A 27,636-nucleotide genomic window follows, 5' to 3' on the forward strand; every position below is an offset into this window, starting at 1 on the left:
AGTCTATTCAGATTCTCTGCCCATTTAAAAAATCAGGTTGTGTGGTTTTGTGATGGTCTTCAACCAGTTATGTCTATAGAAAGTGAACAGTGACTTTTGGGTAAGGTTGGAGGAATGTATGATCCTTCCCACGGTAGCTGTTGTAGTGAATGGTAGGGGGTTTGTATTGAACAATTTGTGAGTATGTCATTTCATGCTTCCGTACTCTTTCTGTCATAACATCACCCTTAGAAGTATTCATTGGTGCTTAAAAGGCAGAATTAATGGAAACTAAGTAGAAAATTCTTACTCACACAGCAGGCCATGGACAGACTGGTGGTAGCTGCTATAATGATTGTGGCCTAGATAGGAAGTAGTCCTAGTCCTGGAAGGTGATCAATTTCTAAGAGTCAGAACCCAAGTTAGTTAAGAAAAAGACCAGTTCACATTAATTTTTAAGAGATTAACATGTCTGTTTATTTCCCAAAGCCAGTGCTAAAAGTCCACCAAGATCATAAGATGCCTGATTACATATATGAACAGAACCGAAACCGGTTAATTGCTTCTGGTGTCCTAAAACCTCCAACAAGTCCTGAAATAAAAGTTTCTACCAAATCTCTTGTTCATTTTCTTGAGCATGGAGAGGCTGTGAAAAAGAAAAAACAGGTATAGTATTAAAGTGTTTCATTGACTCTTTCAATTTAGTTCCTACAGCATTGGTAACTTGAGTTAGCATGAGTTAAACTTTTAACTCGCAATGTTAGTGGCAAAGTCTTTTTCTATTAGGTTATATAATGGATTTGGGCAACATATCTCCCAGTTCTTCCTATTTAAGGGAAATTTGTCAAGCAGAGGTTAATACAACATTGTAACTCAATTGTGCATGTATGTTCAGCCACTTAAGTCATGTCTGACTCCAGGATTTTTGTAGCCAGCCAGGATCCCCCTCCATGGGATTTCCCAGGCAAGAATAGGATAAAATCATAAAGGAAAACTTTCAGCATCTGTACACTATCTTCTGATGTTCTCTAGAAGACATGTTAGAAGAAGACATAATAGTGTTTTGAATGTTATTATAACTTTTATGAAATTTTCATCATTATTCCCCCAAATCTTTGAAGACCTTGGTGAAGGGCAATAAAATAGAAACTGAACCAGCTAGAGAGACAACTTTTATAATTGATGAGAGTTATAGAGTGGGGAAGGAATAAGTGAATAGTAGGTGTAGGGCAAAATCACTAGAGCCTGGCTTTACATGAATACCTGTAGATATTTAACAAGAACAAAAAACAGAAATGGGAGAAAATATGGAGGACACACCTGCAATAAAAATACCAATAGAGGCAAGAATTCTCTGAGCTTTTTATTGAGAGGATCTTTCGGTGCTAGCTCTCTCTTTCAGGCTTTAGGCTGGATCGCTAGGAATGAAGAGTTGAGGACAAGCTGAGTCCTTGAGAATTATAGAATCTGGAGGTGGGAAATAGACAAGTAAACACTTAAGCCTAGTAGAGTGTGATAAGAGCTCTCACTGATCATTTAAAGAACAAAATAATGGAAAACTAAACAGAATGGATGCTTATATCTGGTGGCCAGAGTGACCATTTGTGGAAGAAAAACTATCCTAAGGAATTGCACTAAACTCAGAGGAATGAGTGGAAAGGTAGCAAGGCAGATAAGACGGGACAACTGTGGACTTGAAAGACAGCTGGAAGAAGGCTCACCCATGCCTTTGGTTGAGATCATCCTGAGAGAATATCATATAATAAATTGCATGAACGTGTGTGTGTGTGTGTGTGTGGTCAGTCGCTCAGTCGTTTCTGACTCTTTGTGACCCCATGAACTGTAGCCCACCAGGCTCTTCTGCCCATGGAATTCTCCAGGCAAGAATACTGGAGTGGGTTGCCATGCCCTCTTCCAGGGGATCTTCCTGATTCAGGGATCAAACCCACATCTCTTGCATCTCCTGCATTGGCAGGTGAAATCTTTACATGAAATTGTATAACTTTGGTTAATTTGGTTTCTGTGAAGTAGAGAAAATCAGATATTTTAAGTGGGGCTGAGGAAGATCTGGTTGTTAATTAATTCATTTGATATAAAGTAGGTTGAATTTTAAAAAGAGAGATTATGCACACTATTATATATAGGAAGCATAAAAAACAAGGTCTTACTGTATAGCACAGGGAACTATATTCGATATCCTGTGATAAATCATAATGGGAAAGAATATGAAAAAGAATATATATATATATGTTTAACTGATGGCTTGCTTGATGGCACTAGTGATAAAGAACCCGCCTGCCAGTGCATGAGATATGAGAGACTCAGGTTCAATCCCTGAGTGGGGAAGGTCCCCTGGAGGAGGTCATGGCCACCCACTCCAGTACTCTTGCCTGGAGAAACCCATGGACAGAGGAGCCTGGTGGGCTACATTCCATAGGGTCACAAAGAGTCAGATACAACTGAAGAGATCTAGCATGCACACACATAAAATTCAGCAAACTGAATCACTTTGCTGTCCAGTAGAAGTTAATACAACATTGTAAATCAACTGTGCATGCATGCTTAGCCACTTAAGTTGTGTCCGACTCTGTGACCCCATGAACTGTAGCTGGCCAGGTTCCCCTGTCCCTGGGATTTCGCAGGCAAGAATACTGGAGTGGGTTGCCATTTCCTTCTCCAGAGCATCTTCCCAACCCAGGGATTGAACCTGCATCTCCTGCATTGGCAGGCAGATTCTTTACCCCTGAGCCACCATGGAAGCCCCCAAATCAACTACAAAAACAATTTTTTTAATTAAAAAAATTAAAGAGAGATTTTGTGCACTTCTGGAATGAAAGAAGCAACTCAAAAGGAATACATTACAGGTTATGTTTGGTTGTAACTGTAACTCAGTGAAGAATTCAGTAAAGAGAGTTTGAAAGGAAATGGGGAAGGAAGGGGATATTTCATTTAAAAGAAGGATATTTATTTTGAAAAATATTTATTTTTCTGGGTATTGATTTCTCAGAATGAGTTTAGAGTGGATATGTAACAATGAGGATTTCCTGGGAGATGAAGGAAGGAAAGAAGGAAGGAAGGGAGGGAATAAATGAGGAAGGAGGGAGGGAGGGAGGAAAGTTAAAGGGTTTGCTTCTGGTAATTAAGGAAGATTGATTATCAGTTGGAGAAAGAAATGGCAACCCACTCCAATATTCTTGCCTGGAAAATTCGATGGACAGGGGAACCTGGCAGGCTACAGTCCATGGGGTCTCAAAGAGTCAGCCACGGCTGAGCACATGAGCACATTTAGAATGCAGTATACTTTTTTAACCGCTCTAATAAAGAAAATAAAAACATTTGCTGTCAAAGTATTAGCACTCTTGTCTCATAAAAAAAGTTGATCACAGCTCATGTTGAAACATTGTGACAAAGAAAGCAATGTGTGTTTTCTCTGGTTCTGGCATCTGGTTTGGCCTCTTCTTTTACATAAGAAAACAATGCCTTTGCTACTATCCTTGGTCAGTAAGTGAAAGAAGCACGTTTTATCTTTTGAGTTCAAAGATGTATGTCCTTTAGCTCTGAACTTCCCAGGATTCTCTTCTGAAACTCCTACTCAGTGGGGTATTTAATCAGAGATGGAGAATAATGACCTCTATGAATACACATCTTTGGGGGAAGTTGTTCCAGAGGGCTTATGGTAGTAACTCTCTTGTGGAAATGGCAGCTTCTACTGACTATGCTAATAGACGATAAAGACATCGTTTATATATGAACCTCAATTGTTCATCAAAGCGGGTCTGCAGTGGTGAGTCTTTTATCTTAAAGCCAGTCAGTCCTGTCAGAGAGACAAAGGGACGACTGTTGGAGTTGATGTCACATTTCCTCAAACACAGTCATCTACCTCCTCCTCAGGAAGAGAGGATTTGTGACGCTGTCCCAAAGGGGCAAGAGAAAAGGAGTGGGGTGGAACTGAGGGCAGACAGTGGGACCCAGGAATTGGAGCAAAGCTCAAGAGTATGGGCCTTGTGGGCTACCGTCCATGGGGTTGCAAAGAGTCGGACGTAACTGACCGCGTGTGCATGCACTCAAGTATATAAACGTGGTGGGGCGTGCCCGTGGGGCTCCACTTGTGGTCAAGGGCCAGCAGCTTCCGCATTTGTTGGGAGCAAGTGAGAAATGCACAATCTCAGGCTCCCCCCCCCCCCCCCCCCCCCCCCCGGCTTGCTGGCAAATCTGCATTTGAACAGAAAGCCCCAGGGAAATTCATGTGCACCCTGACCTGTGAGAAGCACTGACCCCAGAAAAGCAACTGTAAGTTAGTTATACATCTCCTTCTCTAAGGCTATGACATATTGATTCCCAATACTCAATGTACCAACCCTTCACAGGCACTAAAAATATAGTTTATCATGAGTTATGATGACAGTGGTCCAAGATGTCACTCACAGGAAAACATGGTCGTCAGAAGGAAGAGGATGTTGGCGGGAAAGGCCGTGGTCAGGGGAGATGCAGAACAACTGAGCAAGGGGAGTGCTGGGCTCCCATGAATACCCGGAAGCTGGGAGCATTTTGATGTGAGAAACACTGAAAAAGGAAGGGGAGAAGGCAATGGGAGTCGTCGCTGGGGCGGTGTGTGAGAGGAAGGCAGATATCTGGGTAGGGGTACTGACAGGGATCTATCACTGCCAAATGATAATCAGAAAATCTTCAGTTAAAAAATGCTTGCCTTTAAGCCCTAGACATAGGCAGTGTGGTAATTAGACCTGGTGGTTAATAGTTGTTACTTATATATGTGGTCCCCTGCCCCCCTCCCCCGCCCCCCAGCTCATGTTTTTTACTTGGGTTTAATTTTTTTTTTAAATAATTTTGTTTATTTACTTATTGGCTGTGCTGGGTCTTCGTTGCCACTCGGGCTCTTCTCTAGCTGTGGCAAGCAGGGGCTACTCTTCGTTGCAGCGCGACCACTGTTCTTGCCGTGGCTTCTCTTGCGGCGCACAGGCGCTAGGGTGTGTTGGCTTCAGTGTTTGGGGCACATGGGCTCAGTAGTTGTGACTCCTGGGCTCTAGAGCGCAGGCTCAGTAGTTGTGTCTATCAAGGTCCATTGCTCCGCGACAGCGTGAAATCTTCCTGGACCAGGGATGGAACACCACCCACGTCTCCTGCGTTAGCAGGCGGATTCTTTACCCCTGAGCCACGAGGGAAGCCCCTGTTTCTTACGTTAATTTTTATTGGAATATGGTTGCAAAGCAAAAATAGAAACACAGACATAAGAGAACAAATGTATGGACACCGAGGGATGAAGAGGGAAGTGCGATAAATTGGGAGATTGGGATTGACATATATATACTTGATACTATGTATAAAAAACTCACTTTCTGAAAAACTGGCTTTGTTTAGATCCAGTGGCCCTCTGCGGACTCGTCTCCCTCTCCTGCTAAACTGTCACGTACCAGCACTGGAAGAAGAGGCCTCTACGAGACTAGTTCCTTAACTTACCCTAAGTACTATTTCCATGACCGAGAAGAAGTCATTAAAGCTAACATTCGAGATCCCTTGCAAATCGTTAAAATAATCCGTGAAAACGAACACATCGGATTTCTTTATATGATCTCCGCAGTGCCAAGATCTTCCATTGAATATGATACATATAATCTGAAGTGAGTTCTCTTTTATGAAGCAATCTATTTAGCAGTAAAAATAACAAATAAGGTTGCAAGTGTTATCCATAATCAATTGGGTATTAATGATTTACAGGATAAATTATAATTTTGGTTATCATCCAATGACAAATGAATCTTAATCACAACAGTTTTACTTATTTTGCCCATTAATCTCTACTTATAGACTTTTTATGGAGTGGTATACTGCTGTGCTTCTTATATTAATATAATACCATTTTCTTTAATCAATATTACAAACAATTTTGATATTTTGTGATTACTGAGAAAAGAAGAGGGCATGCATTAAAAAATGGATGATACATGATTTTTTTTACTTGTCATTTCAGCTTTCCTTAACAGAATAGAAATAAGTTTTTTAAAGTAAAATGAGTGATAATTTCAGGTATTTATATAGATTAATAGTACACACACAGTCACATATACTCTCTATTGTTACTAAACACACATTTGTTGTTGAAATAATTTGAAGAGTCACCCAAATGTGAGTCTCTGAATTGATTTAAAGTTGAGCACAATGGGCAAATAGGGCTTCAAGGTGATGCCAGCCTTCCTCTATGGTTGTTTGCATGCGTGTGTGCTAAGTCACTTCAGTCCTGTCTGACTCTTTGCAGCCCTATACACTGTAGCCCTCCAGGTTCCTCTGTCCATGGGATTCTCCAGGCAGGAATACTGGAGAGGGTTGCCATGCCCTCCTGCAGGGGATCTTCCCACCTAGGGATCGAACCCACATCTCTTACGTCTCCTGAATGGGAAGGCAGGTTCTTTACCACTAGCACCACCTGGGAAGCCCATGGTTGTTTAGCTGGAATGAATACAGTTGTTGAGATGGTCTTTCCTTGAAGGTGATTGTAGTTGAGCTTTGCCACCAAATTCTTTGAGCTGCCTTCCCCAGTCTCTGCTGAACAAGAAGATAAAAGTTTCTTTTAGGAGTTCTCTTCTTCCTTACTCAGCACTGTAGTTTTTTTGTTGTTGTTGTTGGTTTTTTTTTTTTTTTTTTTTTTTTTTTGGCTTTTTAGAGGTTTTTGGTTTGTCCCAGATTGTACAATAAGTAGATGACAGGTCTGGCTGACTTCAGAATGTATACTCTTAATTTCTCTGCTCTACTGCCTCTCAAAATGAAACTCTGAGGAGTCCATGAGACCCCCTTGAGACTGAGAATTTGCTTCAAAGAATAATGGAAGGCAAGGAAACATTTTCTATCATTTCCAAATCTAGCACAATAATCTGTTCTCACATAAACCTATTGAACTTTTCCAGAGCAAATGCAAAATAATGCTTTCTTCTCGATAGAAAATTGATAAAGAGAGATGGAACTGAGATACCAACTAGAAATCACTGGAAGTTGTACTCTCATAGCAAAAAAAGAGAAAAAAAACCCCAACAACCCAAAACAAAGATATGTCATACCATTACTGAGACACCTGTACAAAGTTATATTCAGAGAGGAAATGGAATAAATTAGATCAGATAAACAGTGTTCAAAAAAGAAAAGGTTAGCAATTAGGCAACATAATTAGGATAACTCAAATTGGGTTTATGAACCACAGCAATTTTCCTGTCCTTTTTTTTAAAAATATCTCATTAGTATGAAAATGTTATCAAATGAATCAGTAGCACTGAGAAAGCTATATCAACACCTTACTGAAAGATATCCACCCTGCCCCCAAAGGGTTTGAACTTTCAAAGGCATGTGCAAGAACAAAATATGAAACCAAATTCCATTTTTAGATTACCATCTGATGAAGAAGCTTAAGAAGCTAGGAATGCAAGAATTCAAATTTCAGGGACTTTTCCTGACAATCCACTGGTTATGACCTCTGCTTCCCCTGCAGGAGGTACAGGTTCAATCTCTGGTCTAGGAACTAAAATTTCTGCATGCCACTTTGTGAAGCCAAAAAACAAAAAAAAATCACAAAGTTAATATTTAATGTCAGAAAAACTTTCTTTTGCAGAATTGCAATTTTACCAGTCTGTGTGGAAATTATTATTCTATTTGGAACCAGAAAAGCAAAGGAAATCAATCAGTAATACCATTAGCTCCACATGTTACATAACAGAGATGACCACAGTTGAGGACATTATTAAAATTATACTGTGTACTGATGACTGTGCAGACATTAATAACTGCTAGATAACAGCTCTACAATCCCTGCAATGAAATATTTGGAAGAACTTTGTTCTTAGGGAAGAAAGCTACTGGGGTTGAAATATCCAAAGAAAATAAGATGTTATGGAAATACTTCTTTAAAATACATTTTCCATGTAGAGTTTATTCTGATAATTCTGAGATTAAGATACATAATACATTTTTTTATTCACAAAAAAACTCCCATATGTAAATGTTTCTCTGCAGTTAAGAATTCCAAATTAAATAATATTATCAAAATTGTAACTATAATAAAATCCAAGTCACCACTTGACCTTCTGTTTTTACGCCTTTTACAAAAATATAGGAGCAGAATACCATTCTTTTTTGTTTCAGACTCAAGTGCATAGGTGATCCCAAGGCAGAATTTTGTTAAGAATTGGAACGTATTTTGCAAATGATTCAACTTTGTGGATTTAGTAAAAAATAGTTTTTAGTTTCACAGCTGGGTTACTTAACTGACATTTGAGTACCTGAATGAACTTTATAAAAAATTATTAAAGGTTCCTGAAAATGTTTTAACACATACTGACGAAGATTAGGAATTCACAGCAAAAATTCAACTTTGGAAAGGTGAAATTTCATATGGCTCTCTAGTGATGTTTTTAAGTCATTGTTAAGAATTTAAACTTAAGGAAAAGTTATGAAGTCAAACAGTAACATCTCTGTCTGAGAGAAAGCTTCACCGTTGCTTCTGAAATACTTCATGTGGAAATGCTTGACTGGGTTTTAAATCATTTTGTAATAAGAAATTTCAACATGGCAATCATCAAAGAGAGAAAAGGAAAAGCTGTTAGAATTAAAGAGTGGTGGTACCTTTGTCGCATAATTTCAAAAGAACAGATGATCCAAATTCTGATCAGTGGAGAAGGGAGTTTCTATTCATTGGACACAGAGCAATAAATCATCACCTGCCACTTGCTATCTCCCATTTCCATAAGCAGTATTCCTTAGCAGTGGTGATTATTAAGAATTTGAACCAACTACCCATCATGTCTTGATTAAAAATGCAGTATCTACTTCAAAAAAGCTATGGTCACAGGTGCAGTTGTTTATGAGCTAAGACTTTATCTGGACTTTCATCAACTTCAATATTGAATATTTCCCTGAATATTTCATGTTTTATTTTTCTTATTTTAGTACAAACAAATTATAATTAAGTCTTCGCCAGTGTACCTTATAAAATGTTATCATTGTTCGGACGTGTTAAAACATGCAAGTGCTGGAAACATTGCTTTAGAGGATCTCACTCTTCACATGAGAATCTGACCTTTGGTTAACTCTGAAGCTCTGTTCCCCTGGTAACCTGATACAAAGTAGTATATCAGTTGTTTCTAGGCAACATTGCTTATGATAAAAATGACCCCTGACTGCTAAATTATATCTGCATTGGGAGGAACTAAAATTGAATTATAAATAACTGATGGGGAGCCATAGCTTTGGACTTTCCATAGTACACTGGTTCTTTCTCTGGGCATGTCTCTTCAGGAACCCTAAAATCTATGTTTAAACTTATTGGAAGAAATATTGACTCCTCTTAAGCCAGAGTGGACCCACTGTGTATCTCATGTCCTAGCATCTGAGTTGTCACCTTGGGAAAGGACAGCTTGGGGTGGCCATTGGATTGCTGCAAGGAATCCCACGCAAAAGCAAAGCCTGATCCTGCTTAGAAGGCAGGAAGTAGCTCCTGTCCTAGCCTTCTAGGTGCCTGAGTGTATACTAAATCACTTCAGCTGTGTCTGACTCTTTGTGACCCTATAGACTGTAGCCTGTATAAACAAAGAACCAATTCTTGTGGGATACCTGTTGGGATTAGAATTCTATGAAACGTAATTATGTGATTTAGGACGATATAAAAGTCTATACTGGGATCAGGCCATATTACTTTCTAAGTGGTCAAGTTGGTTTTCAGATAGTTTCTAAGCCCGTTATATTAAAATAATTTTTAGACAGTTTTTAAAATTTCAAACTAAAGCTATTCTATCCTTTCATCTAGATTACATGTTTAGTAGTCTAAAACAGAATATGCAGATAAATATCAGCTTTCTTAAGTGAAAGCGTTTCTCGTTACATGAACTCATAACTATTAAAAAAACATTATAATGAGGCATATGTTATATAATAAGGAAAAGATCATTTTCAAGCCACATTATCAGAAACCTCCCCAGGTTGCCTAATATAGTGACATCTTTCTTGGGCTAGCACATGTAGAAATTTCAATCAAGTGGAAACACCACGGATCTTTGGTATTTTCACTTGGAATCATCAAAAATCCCAGTTTCAGATTGTCTTCCTTTCAACACACACACAGGCGTGCACACACACACACACACACACACACACACACACACCCCATTTTGGTGATGTTACAACTTAGTGAATGATTATTTCATTTTATACAAAAATTTGAAGAACCTAGAGCAGTGGTTCTCAGCTTTGGCTTCTAGAATCACCCAAGACCCACCCCCAGAGTTATATTTAATTGGTTTGTTGTGCAGCCCAAGCAACAGCATTTCTTTAAAACTCATGAGATGATCCCAATATTCAATCAGAGTTGTAGGCCATGGGGCTAGAACAATGGTTCTCCAGCAGGCCCTAAAGGGTTTGCCAAAACATAGATTGTTAACCACCCCCAGTTTCTGATTCAGTTGGTCTGGAGAAGGCCTAAGAATTTGCAATTCCCACGTAACATTGATGCTGCTGTTCCAAGGACCATACTTTGAAAACCATTGACCATAGAGTGCTGTATTATTGAAGAAACTTGGAAGTTATGCTTTAGTCTAATATTCTAGGAGTTCCTTATCAGTTATTTTTACCATTTCTGGTTAATCAAACCAGAAGCAAAGCAAGCCATGACTCTTCTCTAGTTCAAGCTAGATCTGAATGCATACTGAATCATGATACTGACCATCATCAAATAGATTGAGGTTTACAAATGCGAAACTCAGGAAATAGCTAATTTCTTTCCAGGCTCTTGCTTGTTTACCTTTGTCCAATAAACATGTTAAAATCATAAAACTATGTAATAAACTGTGATTAAAACTGTGTGATAATAAGACAACTTAGATTTGACTCATCTAATTCACCCCAACACCTAAAAGCAGGTAAAGAATTACTCACTTGTTTGTAGAAATTGGAAGGGGCAAAGGGATCAGGTGGACAAAGACATGCGCATGCGTTCTAGCATAGTCTTAAGTTGTGCTGAGGCGACCATCTTAAGCCTAAGATGATTGAGAGACCAGCCTGATTAAAAAGGGCAGTTGTGTGGACAGAGAAGGAACTAATATAGACAGGAGAAGAGTGCCACATCACCCGACAGAATAATTTGGATTTAATGACATAAGCAGTAGGAGGCTGTTCAAAATTCTCAATCAGAAGGCTCATACTTTAGCAGTCTTAGTCTAGTGCATCTGTTTAAAGATGAACGGATGCATGTTCTATCACTAACAGATAAAGGTGCTATTTGAAATATCAAATCACATTGAGATTGTTTTAGAAAAATCAAGAGAAAAAATTAATGCTTTTTAGAACCACAGTAGATTTCGTTTATCTGAAATGAAGAATAACAGGACAGTGGATGACCTCCCACAATAGGCCATGCAAGTCTCTTAACATGACACACTCTTTTGGACATTTATAGAAGCCTTGAGTCTAAGTTTCACTTCAGATGGACAGAGGCTCTACCACAAAATAATTTGATAAGGGATTCCATGATTCTACACTGAACAGCAAGAAAAGACAACAAGCATCTTTTTTTCCAGTTGAACACTGCTGCTGCTGCTGCTAAGTCACTTCAGTCGTGTCCGACTCTGTGCGACCCCATAGACGGCAGCCCACCAGGCTCCCCTGTCCCTGGGATTCTCCAGGCAAGAACACTGGAGTGGGTTGCCATTTCCTTCTCCAATGCATGAAAGTGAAAAGTGAAAGTGAAGTCTCTCAGTTGTGTCTGACTCATAGCGACCCCATGGACTGCACCCTACCAGGCTCCTCCATCCATGGGATTCTCCAGGCAAGACTCCTGGAGTGGGTTGCCATTGCCTTCTCCAAATAAACACAGTTAAGTATAATTTTATTCAAGACATTCTTCTCAGCCTGATTAACTGTCCAAGGATCTCTGTTTAAGTTAATTAGGTCATAAAGTCTTTTACCAGCAAAATAGGAATATTAGAGCACAGCAATTTAAAAAGTTAAGTTCTCTTTTGAGGTCTTAAAGGAAGACTAATTTTGCTGGTTATTTTCTCAAAGAAAGGCCTTGATGAAGGAGGCAGCTGAGGGCATTCCCTGGCAGTCCAGTGGTTAGGACCCTGAACTTTCACCGTTGAGGGCACAGGTCCAGTCCCGGGTCACGGAACAATCCTGCAAGCCACACAAAGTCAAAAAATAAATAAACAAACAAAAACAAAGGAAGCTGTTGAAGTTTGAGGCTGAATCCTGAATGCCAAGAAGTGCTGAATAGACAGCCCTTACTTCAGAGTAGAGGATTAATTCCTGGAACAGATGAATGCCAAGATTTACAATGTGAGGAGTAAAACACAACAGTCCAGGAGTATATTTAGGGTTTAGCCTCTTGGGAACAAACGAGAGAGTCTAAGCAGAATAGGATTCCAGAGAACTGTGCATATACTTCTTTAACTTTTGCAAAGCTTTCCTTGACCCTGCTGTCCCTACCAAATGGATTGGGCTTAAAGGAAATTCCTGCTGATCCTCAAGAGAATCACTGTATTAGAGTAGTGAGGAACAAGACTAGTTTTCAGAAACTTTGAGAAGGAAAGCTCTGACAAACCTAGACAGCATATTCAAAAGCAGAGACGTCACTTGGCCAGCAAAGGTCCATGTAGTCAAAGCTATGGTTTCTCTGGTAGTCATGCACAGATGTAAAAGTTGGACCATAAAGAAGACTGAGTGTCAAAGAATTGATGCTTTCGAACTGTGGTGTTGGAGAAGACTCTTGAGAGTTCCTTGGTCTGCAAGGAGATCAAACCAGTCAATCCTAAAGGTAATCAGCACTGAATATTCATTGGAAGGACTGATGTTGAAGCTGAATCTCCAATACTTTGGCCACCTGATGAAAAGAGCTACTCATTGGAAAAGACCCTGATTATGGGAAAGATTGAGGGCAAGAGGAGAAGGGGGTGGCAGAGGATGAGATGGTGGAATGGCATCACTGACTCAATGGACATGAGTTTGAGCAAACTCCGGGAGAGAGTGACGGACAGGGAAGCCTGATGTGCTGCAGTCCATGGGGTTGCCATGAGTCAGATGTAACTTAGCAACTGAACAACAAGAAGGAATGGATGGAGTGGATACAACCATTAATCAGGAAGTTTAAGAGAAGGAAGATGACAGGGGATTTTAAGTTAAATGGGCAGCAGGGTCAAGAAAAAAAAAAGGAAGCTAAAGGAAAGCTTTCTACAAGTTAAAGTGAAGTTCTATACATTTTTAAATGCAGAGAAAAAGTATTCAAATACAAGGAGAGGTAGAAAAAGGTGATGTGAAACCTCTCCATCTCTCTTTGGAGGAAAGCATGAAAAATGTATTCAAGGGGATAAAACACAGTGAAGGTACAGTGAAGTTTTTCTTTAAAAAAATATTTATTTTAATTTACTATTTATTTAGCTGCACCAGGTCTTAGTTGGACCACGTGGGATCTTGAGTTGCAACATGTGAACTCTTAGTTGTGGTATGTGGGATCTAGTTCCAACCTAGGCCCCCGGCGCTGGGAGCATGTTGTCTTAGCCACTGGACCACCAGGGAAGTTCTGGGACAAGATTTTCAAGTGAAGGTACAAAAGAGAGCTCATCATATCACCATCATGTTTTTGTTGTTGTTGATTTGCTTTCAAATAGAATTCAGTGGTGACAAACATAATTGTGTGTCAGAATCACACAGGAAATTTGCTAAGCTAGACTCTCGAGTTCTATACATAAAGATTCTGGTTCTGTGTTGGACCCAGAAATCTGGATTCTTAAGCACACCAGCTGATTTTTTTGCTGATGATCCAAATTTTAAAAAGACTCTCATGTGTTTGTTTGCCCTGTGAGGAGTAAAGATGTAGAGTGGAGGAAAAGGCTTAGGGGTTTGAGAATGAGAATCTTGAATAGGTAGGAAAGTGTAAATAAAAAGAATCTCTTTGTGGCACTGAGAACCCATAAGTTAAAATTCAATGTCATGAAAAAAAAAAAAAATTCAATGTCATGGACCACGCCTGCTATCTTCTGTCAATCGAAGGGCCTTTAGTAGCATATAGACCCACACAGAGTAAGTTTTCCAGACACGCACACACCAGGGCCATTAGTGAACTGTTTTTCTTGCTTTTAGGTTGGTTGGATGACTGAAGTTAATGAAACATCTAAGGTTGATTACAGTTTCAGAGACAAGTTGAAATTTCCCACTTTGTAGAGAATCACTTGAAGAATGCCCTAATTATATGTTAAACTGTTAACAAAGAAAAAAGGAAAAACATTTTAACATTTTCTATACAACTTACCAGCAACATGTAATACCTGGCATTTTCCCAAATGTTTCTGCTGTGAGTCAGTTAGAACACAGACAGAGTCAGACAGTGCTGTTAGGTAGGAGCTAAGCAAGTTGAAATTCTTCTGTTACAGCACTGAATTGGGGGAGAGACGTTTGAGATTCCCCCCACTCCACAGCCCACCAGCCCCCTAGTTTCCTTTTGTGCTCACTTGAAGAGCTCTTGCTTTGAGTTCACTTTCATTCTGGTCCTGCATGCCCTAATTTTTAAATATTTTTCTTAGTGTTCTTAAAACAAAAATAGAAATTAAAACCTAAAAATTATTTTTGCCACTGGTTCATCGTTTTTTGATTAACAGACACAAAGCATATGAGAATTTTGTTCCAATCCCTTAAAAAACTTATCCCACATATGTACATAAATTTGTCTAAGTGTAATTTCAGGTATTTTACATGTGACCTGAAGGCTGTGCTAAAGATCATGAACTCAGGTTCAGAATGCAGAGCTAAGGACTGGAAGAGAAAAATAGACATGGAAACAGTTGATTTTCACTGGAGGGATCCTGTCTGAATTTTGTATAGTAATTTTTAGAATTATTGTATAACATACATAACTACAATTTTTGCATAGTTTAACATAGAAACAATTTGAGGTTTTGTTTTTGCCATGTCATATTTTGCATTTGGTCTGTTAATAAACATTTAAATAATATCCAATATTTCAGTGCTATAGTTAAAATTACAAATATCTTTGTGTCTGTAAGCAAGATTTTAAGAAGTTTTAGGGAATCGCCTTTCTATTCTCATTCTTTTGCTTCCCGCTCCTATCCTTGCTCTGGTTTTTATCCCATTCTTGCTTTACTCCTTTGCTTGATCTATTTCTTATTATGAATGAGATTGAAGAATACCCTTAATGACAGTTGAAGAGGAATATCTTGAAATAAACAATTTCTCATTAACAATTATTTTGATATGTGGTGATAAATTGGACTTTTTAAAGTTTAATCTGGGTCTTGATTCTAATCCAGTTCTTATTTTCTTGTTTTGATCTTTTTCATAGTTCTGTCAATATTGGGTAGAGTAAAACTCTTTCACACTATTATTATTGAATAGTTTCTAAGCAATCAATGATAAATAAAAACTTATTTCCAGGTATCTCTCACTTTAAAAATCTACAATTGTTTTTGTAAAAATTACATAGCTGAAATTATCAAACATACTGCCAAAATTGTAAAATACTTAAGAGTTACAGTAAGTCTAACTGTTGTTAAAAGTAGCTCCCTTTTCTTGAATAATTTATTCAGTCTCAAAGTGGTTTGTTAGAATTTAAAAAAATTTTAAACATTTATTTTCCAGAAATCTTTTACTTTTTTAAAACAAAATAGTAATGCAATTGCTTAATTTTATGTTGACTACTGTATTCATTTGCTCGAATTTTTTTTTGTTCATAGGGTTGTGAATTATGAGAACATCAATAAAAATGACTATTATACTATTAGCAAAAAGGCAGTAACACATGTTTATAATAATGACATTGAATTTATCGAAATTGATCGATGGGAACAGGAATATCTATATCACAGAGAACTCACTAAGATTCCCATATTTTCACTTTTTCGGAAATGGAAGGCTTTTAACGTGTGGAAGAAGAATGTTCGCTCCAAAAAAATCAGTGGATGTCGAAAATCTCTACAAAAAGATCTGTTTATTGTTAATCATGTACGTATTTGTTAATCCTATTTTAAAAGAATTACTAACAGAAAAAAATTAATCTCCAAAATAGAATATTTCCTCTTTTAAGAGAATTGACAGTTTTTGTCCTATTTGTCATTTAAGGGTCTAGCAGTCTAATGTGTTTCTACATTTTACCTAGGGTTTTCACAGGTCCCCTTTGTTTAGAAGCAGCCTTAGAGGTTTGGATTCATGATTCCTTTTGTTGTTGATCAGGAAAATTGTGTATCCTCTTGAATAGAGCAGGCTAGCAACTCCTATTACTTCTTATCTTTGAGACCCTCTGGACTATATGGTCCAAAATAATTTGTGGGCTTGCTTTCATTGCTTTCATTGAGCCAGTATCTTCCAATGTAACATGTATTTTCAATCATGAATTCAAACAGTAGGGAAATTTTTAGTGTTTACTTTGAAGGAAGGGATAATCATGGGAAGGGAACTATTAAAGTGGATGTGGCCATATTTAAAATCTCTACTTCTTGAATTTCAACTTGCAAGAGAAGTTTTCTGATTGGCCCCTGGGGATGAACTGTAATCACTGTTATTTTGTGTCTATTTTATGACACTGAATCACCACCCTCTCATATCAGAAACTTCATGTTTGCATTTTACTGGTCATTTCCTTCTCTTTGCATATGGTAGTCTGAAAGACAGTTATCAAGACATCAGTTGCACAATAAATGAACTTGAAAGGAATACAACTCACATAAGATGTTAGTACAAAGACAGGTATATAAGATGTACCATCTAAAGTCCTCCATCCAATCAAGCATTCTGAGTTGTCGAAAAGATTCTAATCTTTCTTGATATCAAACTCAGCCCTAGACCTCTGATTTCACTAAGGATCTATCAATCATTTGAACCTATTTTACCACTGTTTTACCACCTTTCATCTTTTACCGTGTCTTGGTCATTATATATTTCATTAATTTATTCCTAGATAAATAGAATAGTTCTTCCTTCCTTTAGCCTCTCAATCCTTAAGTTTGTTTCCTTATATCATGTGCTTGAGAGTTGTCATTCTCTTTGCCCACCATTCATACCAATAGTCCTTTGACCTTGATAATATCTTCTTTTTAATGTAGTCCAAGCAGACTAGAAAGTTCACATCATTTTAATCTTAGGTTGATACTACCAAAAGACTCATTTTATTTGTTTAAATATCTATTAATATTAGATGCTATCATTACCACACACCACTAGTCTTATATTTACAAGTTAACTAGGAGGGTTGGTTCTTTTCATTCTTTTCTGACCATGTTGAAGGGATATCCTTGAAATTTTTCTTTTTATTATTTTTAGAAACCAACCGTATTAGCATCTGTGCCCACATTTCCTTATAACAACTTTGTTGCAATAGAATTCCTACAGTTTATTCATTTAGAGTATGCTATTGAATGGTTTTAATATATTCATAGAATGATCAACCATCACCATGGTCTATTTTAGAAGACTTCTATCACTCCAAAAAGAGTGATCACTCTCCTTGATTAACATCAGGTTTCCCTGACTCCCCCAGCCCAACCCCTGCCCCAGCTCTGATCAACCACCAATCTACGTATTCTCTCTCTTGATTTGTCCACTCTGTGCATTTCAAATAAATTAAACCATGCAATATGTGGTTCTTTGTGACTGACTTTTTTAACTTAGCATGTTTTCAAGATCCATCTATGTAGTAGCATGGCATTTCTTTTTACTGGTAAATAATATTCCATTGTATGGATACGTATGTTTTATTTATCCATCTACCTATTGACAGATATTTGGGTTCTTCCACTTTCTGGCTATTATGAATAATGCCACTACGAACAATTATATGTGAGTTTTAGTCTAGACATGTTTCTATTTCTTTGGGTATATACTTAGGAGTGGAATTGCCAGATGACCAGTTATTCTATGTTTAACCTTTTGAGGAACTGCAAAACAGCTTTCCAAAGCCACTGCACAATTTTACATTACCACCAACAAAATAGGAAGGCTGCAGTTTCCCCATTTTCTCACCATTATTACATCTGCCTTTTTTCATTATAGTCTTTCTTACTGGTTGTGCGATGGTGGTATCTCATTGTTTTTTCTTTTTTCACATCATTTTATATTTTTAATTAATTTTTTAGTTGAAGGATAATCGCTTTACAGAATTTTGTGGTTTTCTGCCAAATATTAACATGAATCAGACATAGGTATACGTATGTCCCCTCTTTCTTGAACCTCCCTCTCATCTCCTTCTCAATCCCACCCCTCTCATTGTGGTTTAGATTTATATTTCACTGATGGCTAACAGTGGTGAGCATCTTTTCATATGAGTTTGGTCACTTGTAAATCTTATTTGGAGAACTATCAATTCAGATACTGTTCTCACTTTTAATTGGGTTATCTGTAGTTGTAAAAATTCTTTCTGTATTTTAGATACAAGCCCCTTATTGGAGAAATGATTTGCAAAACTTTTCTTATGGGCTGTCTTTTCATTCCCTTGATACTATCCTTTGAAGCTCAAAATTTTTTAATTTTGATGATGCCTAATTTATCCATTTTTTTGCTGCTTGTGCTTCTGGTATGATATCTAAAAAGCTATTGCTTCAATTCACATCACAAAGATTTACCCCTATATTTTCTTCTAATAGTTTTAAGCCTTACATTTAGGACTTCAGTCCATCTCGGGTTAATTTTTGCTGATGGTATGAGGTAGGAGTTCTTTTGCATGTGGCTGTCCAGGTGTCCCAGCACCATTGGCTGCAAGACTATTCTTTTCCTTTTTCTTTTTCCATTGAATTGTCCTGGCACCTTTGTCAGCAATTGCTTGTAAATGTGAGAATTCCTGAACTCTCACTATTTTTCTGTTGATCTACAGCTATCCTTATGCCAGCACCACACTCTCTTGAATATTATAGTTTTGTAGTAAATTTTAAAATTAAGAAGTGTAAGTTCCCTGGGACTCTTGAATTTCCATATGAATTTTAAGATCAATTTGTCAATTTCTACAAAGAACCCAACTAGCATTTTGGTAGGAATTGTTTTAAATCTGTAGATCAATTTAGGAAGTATTGCCATTTTAACAGCTTTAACTTTTCAAGTCTGTGAACATAGAGTCCTTTTCCATTTACTAGGTTTTATTCAGTTTCTTTCAACAGTGTTTTGTAGTTTTCAGTGTATATATTTTACATTTCTTTTGTTAAATTAATTCCCAAATATTTTATTCTTTCTTTCTTTATTTATTTATTAAATATATTTTATTTATTTCTTTATTTATTGTAAGTGGAATTGTTTTTTAAAATTTCACTTTGGATTTTTTCATTTTGAATATGTGTAGAATATATGTGTATTATAGAATATGTCTAAGTGATATATGTATAAAGTGTGAAAGTTGAAGTGTTAGTCTCTCAGTCATTTTCTACTCTTTGTGAACCCATGGATGGGAGCCCAAGAAGGTTCCTCCATCCATGGGATTCTCCAGGCAAAAATACTGGAGTGGGTAGCCTTTCCCTTCTCTAGGGGATCTTCCTGACCCAGGGATTGAACCTGAGTCTCCCGCATTGCAGGCAGATTCTTTACTGTCTGAGCCACCAGAGAAGCCCCATATATAAACAGCATGCGTGTGTGTATGTGTATATATATATTCTATATAGCAATACAATTGACTTTTGTATATTGAGCCTATTTCCTAAAATTTTGCAGAATTTATTATTGACTCTAGTAGTTTGACTGTTGTGTTTCAGTTAATTAATTAAATTTTTATTGAGGCACAATTGACATATAATATTACATGTTTCAGGTGTACAACATAGTGATTTACAAATTTTAAAGGTTATATTCTACTTATACTTATTATAAAATATTAAAATAATGCTAATGCTTATCACCTTCAATGGGCACTCTTGATATACCAGCCCAGGAATGAACCACCTAACCCAAATTCCATCTGAAATTTGCTAACAGCAGAAACAATCATGAGAGGAAGAAACAAAACACCTTCAGTCTCTCTTACATTCACAACAACTTTCTCTTTTGTCCTTTATGCTGATAGCCAATATTTAAGTTAAGCCAAAGTAATTTCTCAGATTATATATGTGTGTGTGTGTGTGTGTATGTATATATATATATATATATATATATCCCAAATTTCCACTGTCAAACTCTCACTTTTTGGCAGACCATCAATACCAGTTTTGCTGTCCACTTGGATCCTAGCTAATTATCCCTTTACTAAAAGAACTTATATTTTTGGTTCAAGACTTTTTCTGCACAGTACACTGGACTTTCTTACTTTTGCTGCCCAATTTTGATTACAGTCTCATTTCTACTTCTGTCTTCATATTAATTCATTTAATATCTTATTTCAACTCAGAGACATCACCTGTAAACTTCTGCTTCTTTTTAAAATTGAAGCATAGTTGATTTACAATATTGTATTTTGCTTCTTTTATCATGAAAATTCCTCCATGAGATGAATCTTAGGGACTAAATTACTTCCTAGATGTTTTCTCAAATAAATCTCTTCACTGAGGGCTCTACTAATTGTAACTTCCTTTTATTTGTACTTAGAATAAATAATTAAAGCACTATTTCATGACATCTAAATGACTACTGTTTGTCCTGTTTTAGAAACTCCTGGAAAAGAGTCCAAGAGTATGCTGTATACAATACTTAAACCACTGTCATATATAAGTAAATTAAACTTTAAAAAAATATAATTTATCTGTTCCTCCTCTGATTAGATTAGAAGTGAGGAGGAATGACCTAGAAACAATCCTGGAACATGTGCCTTCAAAGCCAGCATCCTAGAACCCAGATTTATGATGATGGCATAGTGGAAGATTAAGTTACATTATGTGACATTATTCCACAAATAATTCCACTCATTTTCCCAGACCACGCTGCAAGATAGATTCTTAATAGTGACTGTTACCCACTGAAATTGTAGAGTGAAATTTGTCTTTGTTCTATATTATAACCTCCTAGATCAATAGATGGGCACCTCCATTATCATGGTGACTGGACATTGTAAAGTCCTCAGGAACACTAAGAATCTTTTACTAGCTATTAGTCAAACCTAGTAAAATTTAAGATATTGCCCACTCCTCTGTTTCTTGCCCTCAACTTCATAGCTGAAGCATGTGTATTCAAAATGAAAAGAAAGGAATTCAGACAAATTCAGACAAATTCAGACAGAATCTGATAACTCAAAAAATACTTCCAGAGCAGAATTTCAGAAGTATCCCTTTTTAATGTATGTTCTTCGTAGTTGTAGCTGAAATTAACATACAGAGCTATTTATTTTTCTTAATTCCTATTCTTGCTTTCCAAATATTTTATACCTTAAAAGTTGAGCTTTTTTTTAAACTAAACAATGGTAATTTTTTATTTTCATTCAGTATTTGCGACCAGCTCTCCTTAAAATAAATGAATTGTGTTATCAATTGAGTTTTATGGGACTATGTTCTATTGAAAAATGTCATACCTACACCCTGCAAGAATTTAAAGCTGCACAAGTTGTACGGCTAGCAGAGGTGAGAAAATTTGTTTCAAGAGTTTTTCCCCCATTTTTGATACTTTGGTGCCACTAATGATATATATTCATCAATGTCTAGGTGACAGAGCGCCTAGAAGAATTTCGAAACGAGGCAAAAGATGTGGTCAGAAAAGCTTGTCGAGTTGCTCTGCGTGCTGCAGGATTTATTCCTGACGACTGTGCACGTGAATCTTCTGAGGGTATGAATGGGAAAGAATGCCGCTGGACTGAAAGTGGTGGCTTTCTGAAATGTTAACTTGTTTTCTTTCTACTTTTCTTAAGTTTAAACTGCCATTGTTTAGTTGCTAAGTCATGTCCGATTCTTTTACAACCCCACGGGCTGTAGCCCACCAGGCTCCTCTTCCATGGGATTTTCCAGGCAAGAATACTGGAGTCGATTGCCATTTCCTTCTCCAGATCTTCCTGACCCAGAGATCGAACCCACGTCTCCAGCATTGCAGGCAGATTCTTTACCACTGAGGCACCTGGGAAGCCCTAAGTTTAAAATAATGATCCTATATTTCAGTTCTTCCAAACATTGCTTGATAGATTATACATTCATTGTATATTATAAAGTGGGGGAAAACAGTAAATACTGAATCTTTCTTTCATTACCCCTGCTTGTGTATAGTATTTCTAAAATGGTTTACAGAACCTTTCTTTCACAAGCATTTTATAGTTGACTCAGGGTGTCTCTACTTAAATGTATGTTCGACCTATTAGTATAGACAATCTCAGGACTGGCCCCACCTGGCAGGAAGGCTAAAGGAAAATTTTATGCAGGCAGAAAAGAAGAGTAAAAGTGTTCCTGAAAATCAGATCCTATTAAAAGGGATGTGAGTAAGATGTCTAGCATCTTTTGTTGAGTTGAAATCCTTTGATGTGGAATTTGTTTGGATAACTGGGTTATTTCCTGGCGTCTGAAATATCTCATGAACCAAAGCATTTTGTAAGTTTTAAATTTCACTTGTCTCTTAATCCATATTGAAAGAAATGGAATTTTTACAGAAGGATTCTTGTTATTGCCTCTTCTGTTGTTCGTAGGTCCTTTTAAAATGCCAGAAAGCGGAAGTCTCATTGAGTTGCCGGCAGGAGACTCTGATAAAATGACCTACACAGAGCAGGCCAGCAAAAGGCATCACTGCATGAGGCTGACATGGTAAATGTTTATTCTTTCTTTCAGGAAAAACTAGAGCTTCCATCCTTCTCAGGTTTCATTAAAAGTCAAAGCCTTTGGGACTTCCTTGGTGATCCAGTGGTTAAGACTCCACACTCCCAGTACAGAGGGTGAGGTTTTGATCTCTGGTTGGAGAAATGAGATCCCACATGCCACACAGCACAGCAAAAAAACCTTTTAAAGTTAAAGCTTTATCACAGGATTTGCTAGTAGTGATGAGGGTTTTGGGGGACCCAGTAACCTGAATGAAGGCCCCAGAAACCCACCCCTCCAGCTGCCACTCAGCAAAGCGTCCAGAAAGAATGGTGGGTATGTCCAAGGGTCAAGAACTGCTTGTTGATCTCTAAGGTTTTTTCTCCCTCTGGCCCAGTCAGGAGCACCAGGCAGGTGGTAATAAGAAGCCAGGCACATAGAGATTTGGAGTCTTCTCCAGTGGATCTGACAGTAAAGAATTTGCCAGTAATGCAGGAGACCTGGGTTCAATCCCTGGGTTGGAAAGATACCCTGGAGAAAGGAGTGGTAATCCACTGCAGTATTCCTGCCTGGAGAATTCCATGGACAGAGGAGCCTGGCGGGCTACAGTCTATGGGTCGCAAAGAGTTGAACACAATTGAGCGACTGACACTGACTTTCCAATGGATCTGGAGGGTCTGCTCCACCTGTCTTGGTCCCTAAAGAATTACAGGCAGCTGTGTGGCCACACCAAGTTCCACTGCCTTTCTGAGTCAGGTTTTGTCACCAGGAGACCAGGGAAGAAAGTCTGCCTTCCAGACTTCACCAGAACCTTCCACCTACTTGAAGTGAAGTGAAAGTGAAAGTCGCTCAGTCATGTCCGACTCTTTGCAACCCAGTCCATGGAATTCTCCAGGCCAGAATACTGGAGTGGGTAGCCTTTCCCTTCTCTAGGGGATCTTTCCAACCCAGGGATCAAACCCAGGTCTCCTGCACTGTGGGCAGATTCTTTACCAGCTGAGCCACAAGAGAAGCCCAAGAACACTGGAGTGGGTTCTTTACCAGCTGAGCTATGACCCACCTGCTTACCCAACTGGATTCTGCATCATTCTAAAACTTCATCACTGCAAGTAACCCTTGCAAACAAAATAACCAAATATTACCTGAAGAGTGTATGTGGCACTAGAAAACACTGATGACTGTTACTCTGTGCTCATTAACTTGGTCCAGCTTTTACAGCTATTTGATTAACCTTAATTGTGTCCCAGTCCTGGTGGCTGAGATGGTAAAGAAACTGCCTGCAATGCAGGAGACCCAGGTTTGATCCCTGGGTCAGGAAGATCTCCTGGAGAAGGGAATGACTCCCCACTCCAGTATTCTTGCCTGGAGAATTCCATGAACAGAGGAGCCTGGTGGGCTACAGTCTATGGAGTTGCAAAGAATTGGACACGACTGAGTGACTAACACTTAAATGTGAGATAATCGAATAATAACGCTTGTATTTCAACAGAAAGCAATGACGCAGTCCCTGAGCCTATTCTCACAGGCTAGAGGCACCTCAGGCTCCACTTAAGCAGAATAAAAAGTTATTCCTAATGCCTTGCTGACTCAGTTTGCATTCTAAGCACTCAAGTAGGGAAGCACTAAATTTTCATCTTGGGGTTAGCAGTTGCTGTCCAGCAACAATTACTGAATAGCAAAGATTTCATTACCATTAGAATGTAAGTCACAGATGTGTATTTACTAATTTCTTCTTTAAAGCATCTTTTAAAAAACCTCTTATGGCCCCTTTGGCTAGATGAGCTATGTGCTTTTTTTCATAACTATATTGCTCATTAAATACCCTATTGAATGGTTAGAACGTCTAGCTAAATTGATGCTGTATATTTGTGTTTTAGAGTGAAGAATGTCTAAGAACAACTCTTCTGGACAGTAAATCCCTGATATCACAATATAAATAGAAAGTCAAAGAGAAATTATATTTTAAAACTTAAATACTTGCTTTAGAGTCACTTTCAAAAATATGCAGTGACTATGGAAAACTGAAGCTGTTTTTTTTTTTTCTTTTCAAGCTTTATTCGTCTAAATGACTATCTAATTGAGAATACAATGCATGTCCTAACAGTAAATTCTGCTAGCTCTCTTTTGAATTACCTCACTGACAAATTAAAACGAACACCTTCAGCAGATGTCATTCAGAAATGGATTACAGAAGAGAAACCTGAAGTCACTGATAAAAAGGTAAATTCAGATACAATTAAGAAAATTCACTGGGCAAGATTCATTGAGAAGTGCTTGCTATGCTCTATGAATTATGCTATATTTTGCGTACTGGAAAAAGTAGGAGAAATGCTTAGGGGGTTTCACAGTATAAACAGTCTACTGTGCACATACGGAATGGAAGAATGAAAATCAGCATATCAACAAGTATCTCATAGCAGAGAAAACATCTATTGTGCTGAATATTGCAGTCACTCTCACAGGCATTTGCTAAAGGTTCCTCATGTGTTCACTCCATAAATATTCCTTAAGTATCTACTGTGTACCAATCCCTATGCTCAGTGTTGGGTACAGAGTGATGAAAAGCATAGACAGAATACTTGCCCCCAAGAAGCTTAGAGTTCAGGTGTCATTGTGAGCATGAACTGCCAGAGAAGCAGGTAAAGTGGTATAAATGAAAGAGATAAACAGTGGTTTAGAGGCAAGAAGAAGAAAATCATGGGAGCAAACCTTGGTGTTTTCAGTGCATAACCTCTTGGGAGGATGTTGATCTTAGAGTAATTTGAGATGTTTGAGATTAAATCGTACAAAGATGGCATGTTATCTGTCATCCCAATAAACTTTCCCCTAGTCGATCCTGGATTATGGCACCATCAGTTCAGTTCAATTGCTCTGTCGTGTCTGACTCTTTGTGACCCCATGGACTGCAGCATGCCAGGCTTCCCTGTCCATCACCAACCCATGGAGCTTGCTCAAACTCATGTCCATTGAGTCGGTGATGCCATCCAACCATTTTATACTCTGTCGTCCCCTTCTCCTCCTGCCTTCAATCTTTCCCAGCATCAGGTCTTTTCCAGTGAGTTAGTTCTTCGCATCAGGTGGCCAAAGTATTGGAGCTTCAGCTTCCGCATTAGTCCTTCCAGTGAATATTCAGGACTGATTTCCTTTAGGATGGATTGGTTTGAACTCCTTGCGGTCCAAGGGACTCTCAAGAGTCTTCTCCAACACCACAATTCAAAAGCATCAATTCTTTGGTGTTCAGCTTTCTTTATGGTTCAACTCTCACATCCAGTATGAAAAGGCAAAAAGATATGAAAGATGGTGCCATACAAGGTACCTAAAAACACAGCCAAACATGTTTATCTGGTTTCATCAAGCTTCCTACCTCCATATCTCTATATATCCCCAGGAAACCCAACTATGCAGTTTAAGGGCTGGTGCTCTTTGTAATAGTTTTCATTTTCTCTAAAAGTTGAATTTTAACTGCACATGCCTTTTCTTTACTTTCTTTCCTTCCTTGTTCTTAGTTCCTTTTTTTCCTCAATACTATCACATTTTGAAAGTAACATTTATCTTTCTAATTACTAAAGTAATGTATGCTGTGCAGAAAATTTGAAAAACACAGAAATACACAAAGAAAAGCATTCTCTACTATACCAAGACATTTATTTCCAAGGGTGAAAAAAGAATCATACTTTACCTACTGCTTTATCAGCTGCTTTTTCCACTTTGCAATATATGATGAAAAATCTTCCAAGTCAATTTGTATTTTTTTCCATATAACATTCTCACATAGAAATGTATTATACATCTTGTAAATAGTTTTCTGTTGTTGATCACTTTTGCACTACTCTAAATAATGCTGCAAAGAACATCTTCGTCTATACATTTTTCATGCATCTCTGATTTTATTCCCCTTAGAAGAAATTTCTAAATCTGGAACTGTTGAGTCAGAAATATACTCACTCATTAAAACTTTTGGAATTTATGTATAAATTCCTAGAAATTTTTGTGTCAGTTTACAACCTTCCTAGCAAGGTTTAAGGATGAACTTTTACTCACATGCAATCTAGATGTTAGCATTCATTTCAGTCTTTGTCTATCTGATGGATGTAAAGTAGTGTATCACTACTTTAAAGTATTATGTTCCTTTAACTACCAACCCTGTACAAGGACAAGGGGATAGGTGTTGTGATGAGAAAAACCTGGGTGTCTGTTCTGGTCTGCCATTTATGAAGCAGTATGTCCTGAATGAAATGTTTTACCTTCTCCAGATCCTATTTTCTTATGGGAGTAATAATGATACCTACTAATATCCACTACATATGGTTGGTATGCGATTTACATGAATACTCAGCTCTGTCTGGCAATCAGTAAATACTCAAGAAATGTTACTGAATAAAGTATCAAGAGAAAGAGAAAGAAGAGGATGTTGACTGGCATTTCCTTTAAAAAACTTCAGATTATGACCTTGGCCCATTTTTCTATTTAAGTTTACTGTCAGTGATCATGTTATTAGTATATATTCCTTTTGACTATATCAAGTAATTTCTATTTAAATATAATCAACCTTCCGTCTGCTATATCCGTTACTGATACATTTTTTCCAGTTTGTGGTTTGCCTTTCCACTTTGTTGATAGTTTTTTTACAAGGAGAGAAGTTTTACATAATTGCATAATCTTTCCGTATTTGCCTCTATATTTTAATTTCTATGGTAGTATTCTTTGAAAGACATGCCAGCATTATAAAATCAGCTAATTGTATGAGTTTATGTGCCTTCTGTAATACAGAGGTTTTTTATTTTAGACCTTGATACTTAACATCTTTATGGCTTCCTTGGTGGTTCAGTGGCGAAGAATTCACCTACCAATGCAGGAGACATGGGTTTGATCCCTGAGTCAAGAAGATGCCCTGGAGAAGGGAATGGCAACCCACTCCAGTATCCTTGCCTAGAGAATTCCTTGGACAGAGGAGCCTGGCAGGCTACAGTCCTTGGGGTCTCAGAGAGTC

The 27,636-nt window shown here is 37.8% G+C and overlaps 1 protein-coding gene across 1 annotated transcript in view; it reads left to right on the top strand.

Annotated features, from left to right (window-relative positions):
• DNAH6 (dynein axonemal heavy chain 6) overlaps positions 1–27,636 on the top strand; it is a 266,242-nt gene that overhangs the window by 12,456 nt on the left and 226,150 nt on the right. The window contains exons 3-9 of the mRNA XM_065927280.1: positions 469–645; positions 5,356–5,615; positions 15,711–15,978; positions 21,360–21,494; positions 21,576–21,696; positions 22,541–22,655; positions 24,698–24,866. Of these exons, the coding sequence (XP_065783352.1) occupies positions 469–645; positions 5,356–5,615; positions 15,711–15,978; positions 21,360–21,494; positions 21,576–21,696; positions 22,541–22,655; positions 24,698–24,866 (1,245 nt within the window). The remainder of the gene's footprint in view (positions 1–468; positions 646–5,355; positions 5,616–15,710; positions 15,979–21,359; positions 21,495–21,575; positions 21,697–22,540; positions 22,656–24,697; positions 24,867–27,636) is intronic.

This window comes from Muntiacus reevesi, chromosome 3 (genome assembly GCF_963930625.1).
Source record: "Muntiacus reevesi chromosome 3, mMunRee1.1, whole genome shotgun sequence".
NCBI classification, from domain to species: domain Eukaryota; kingdom Metazoa; phylum Chordata; class Mammalia; order Artiodactyla; family Cervidae; genus Muntiacus; species Muntiacus reevesi.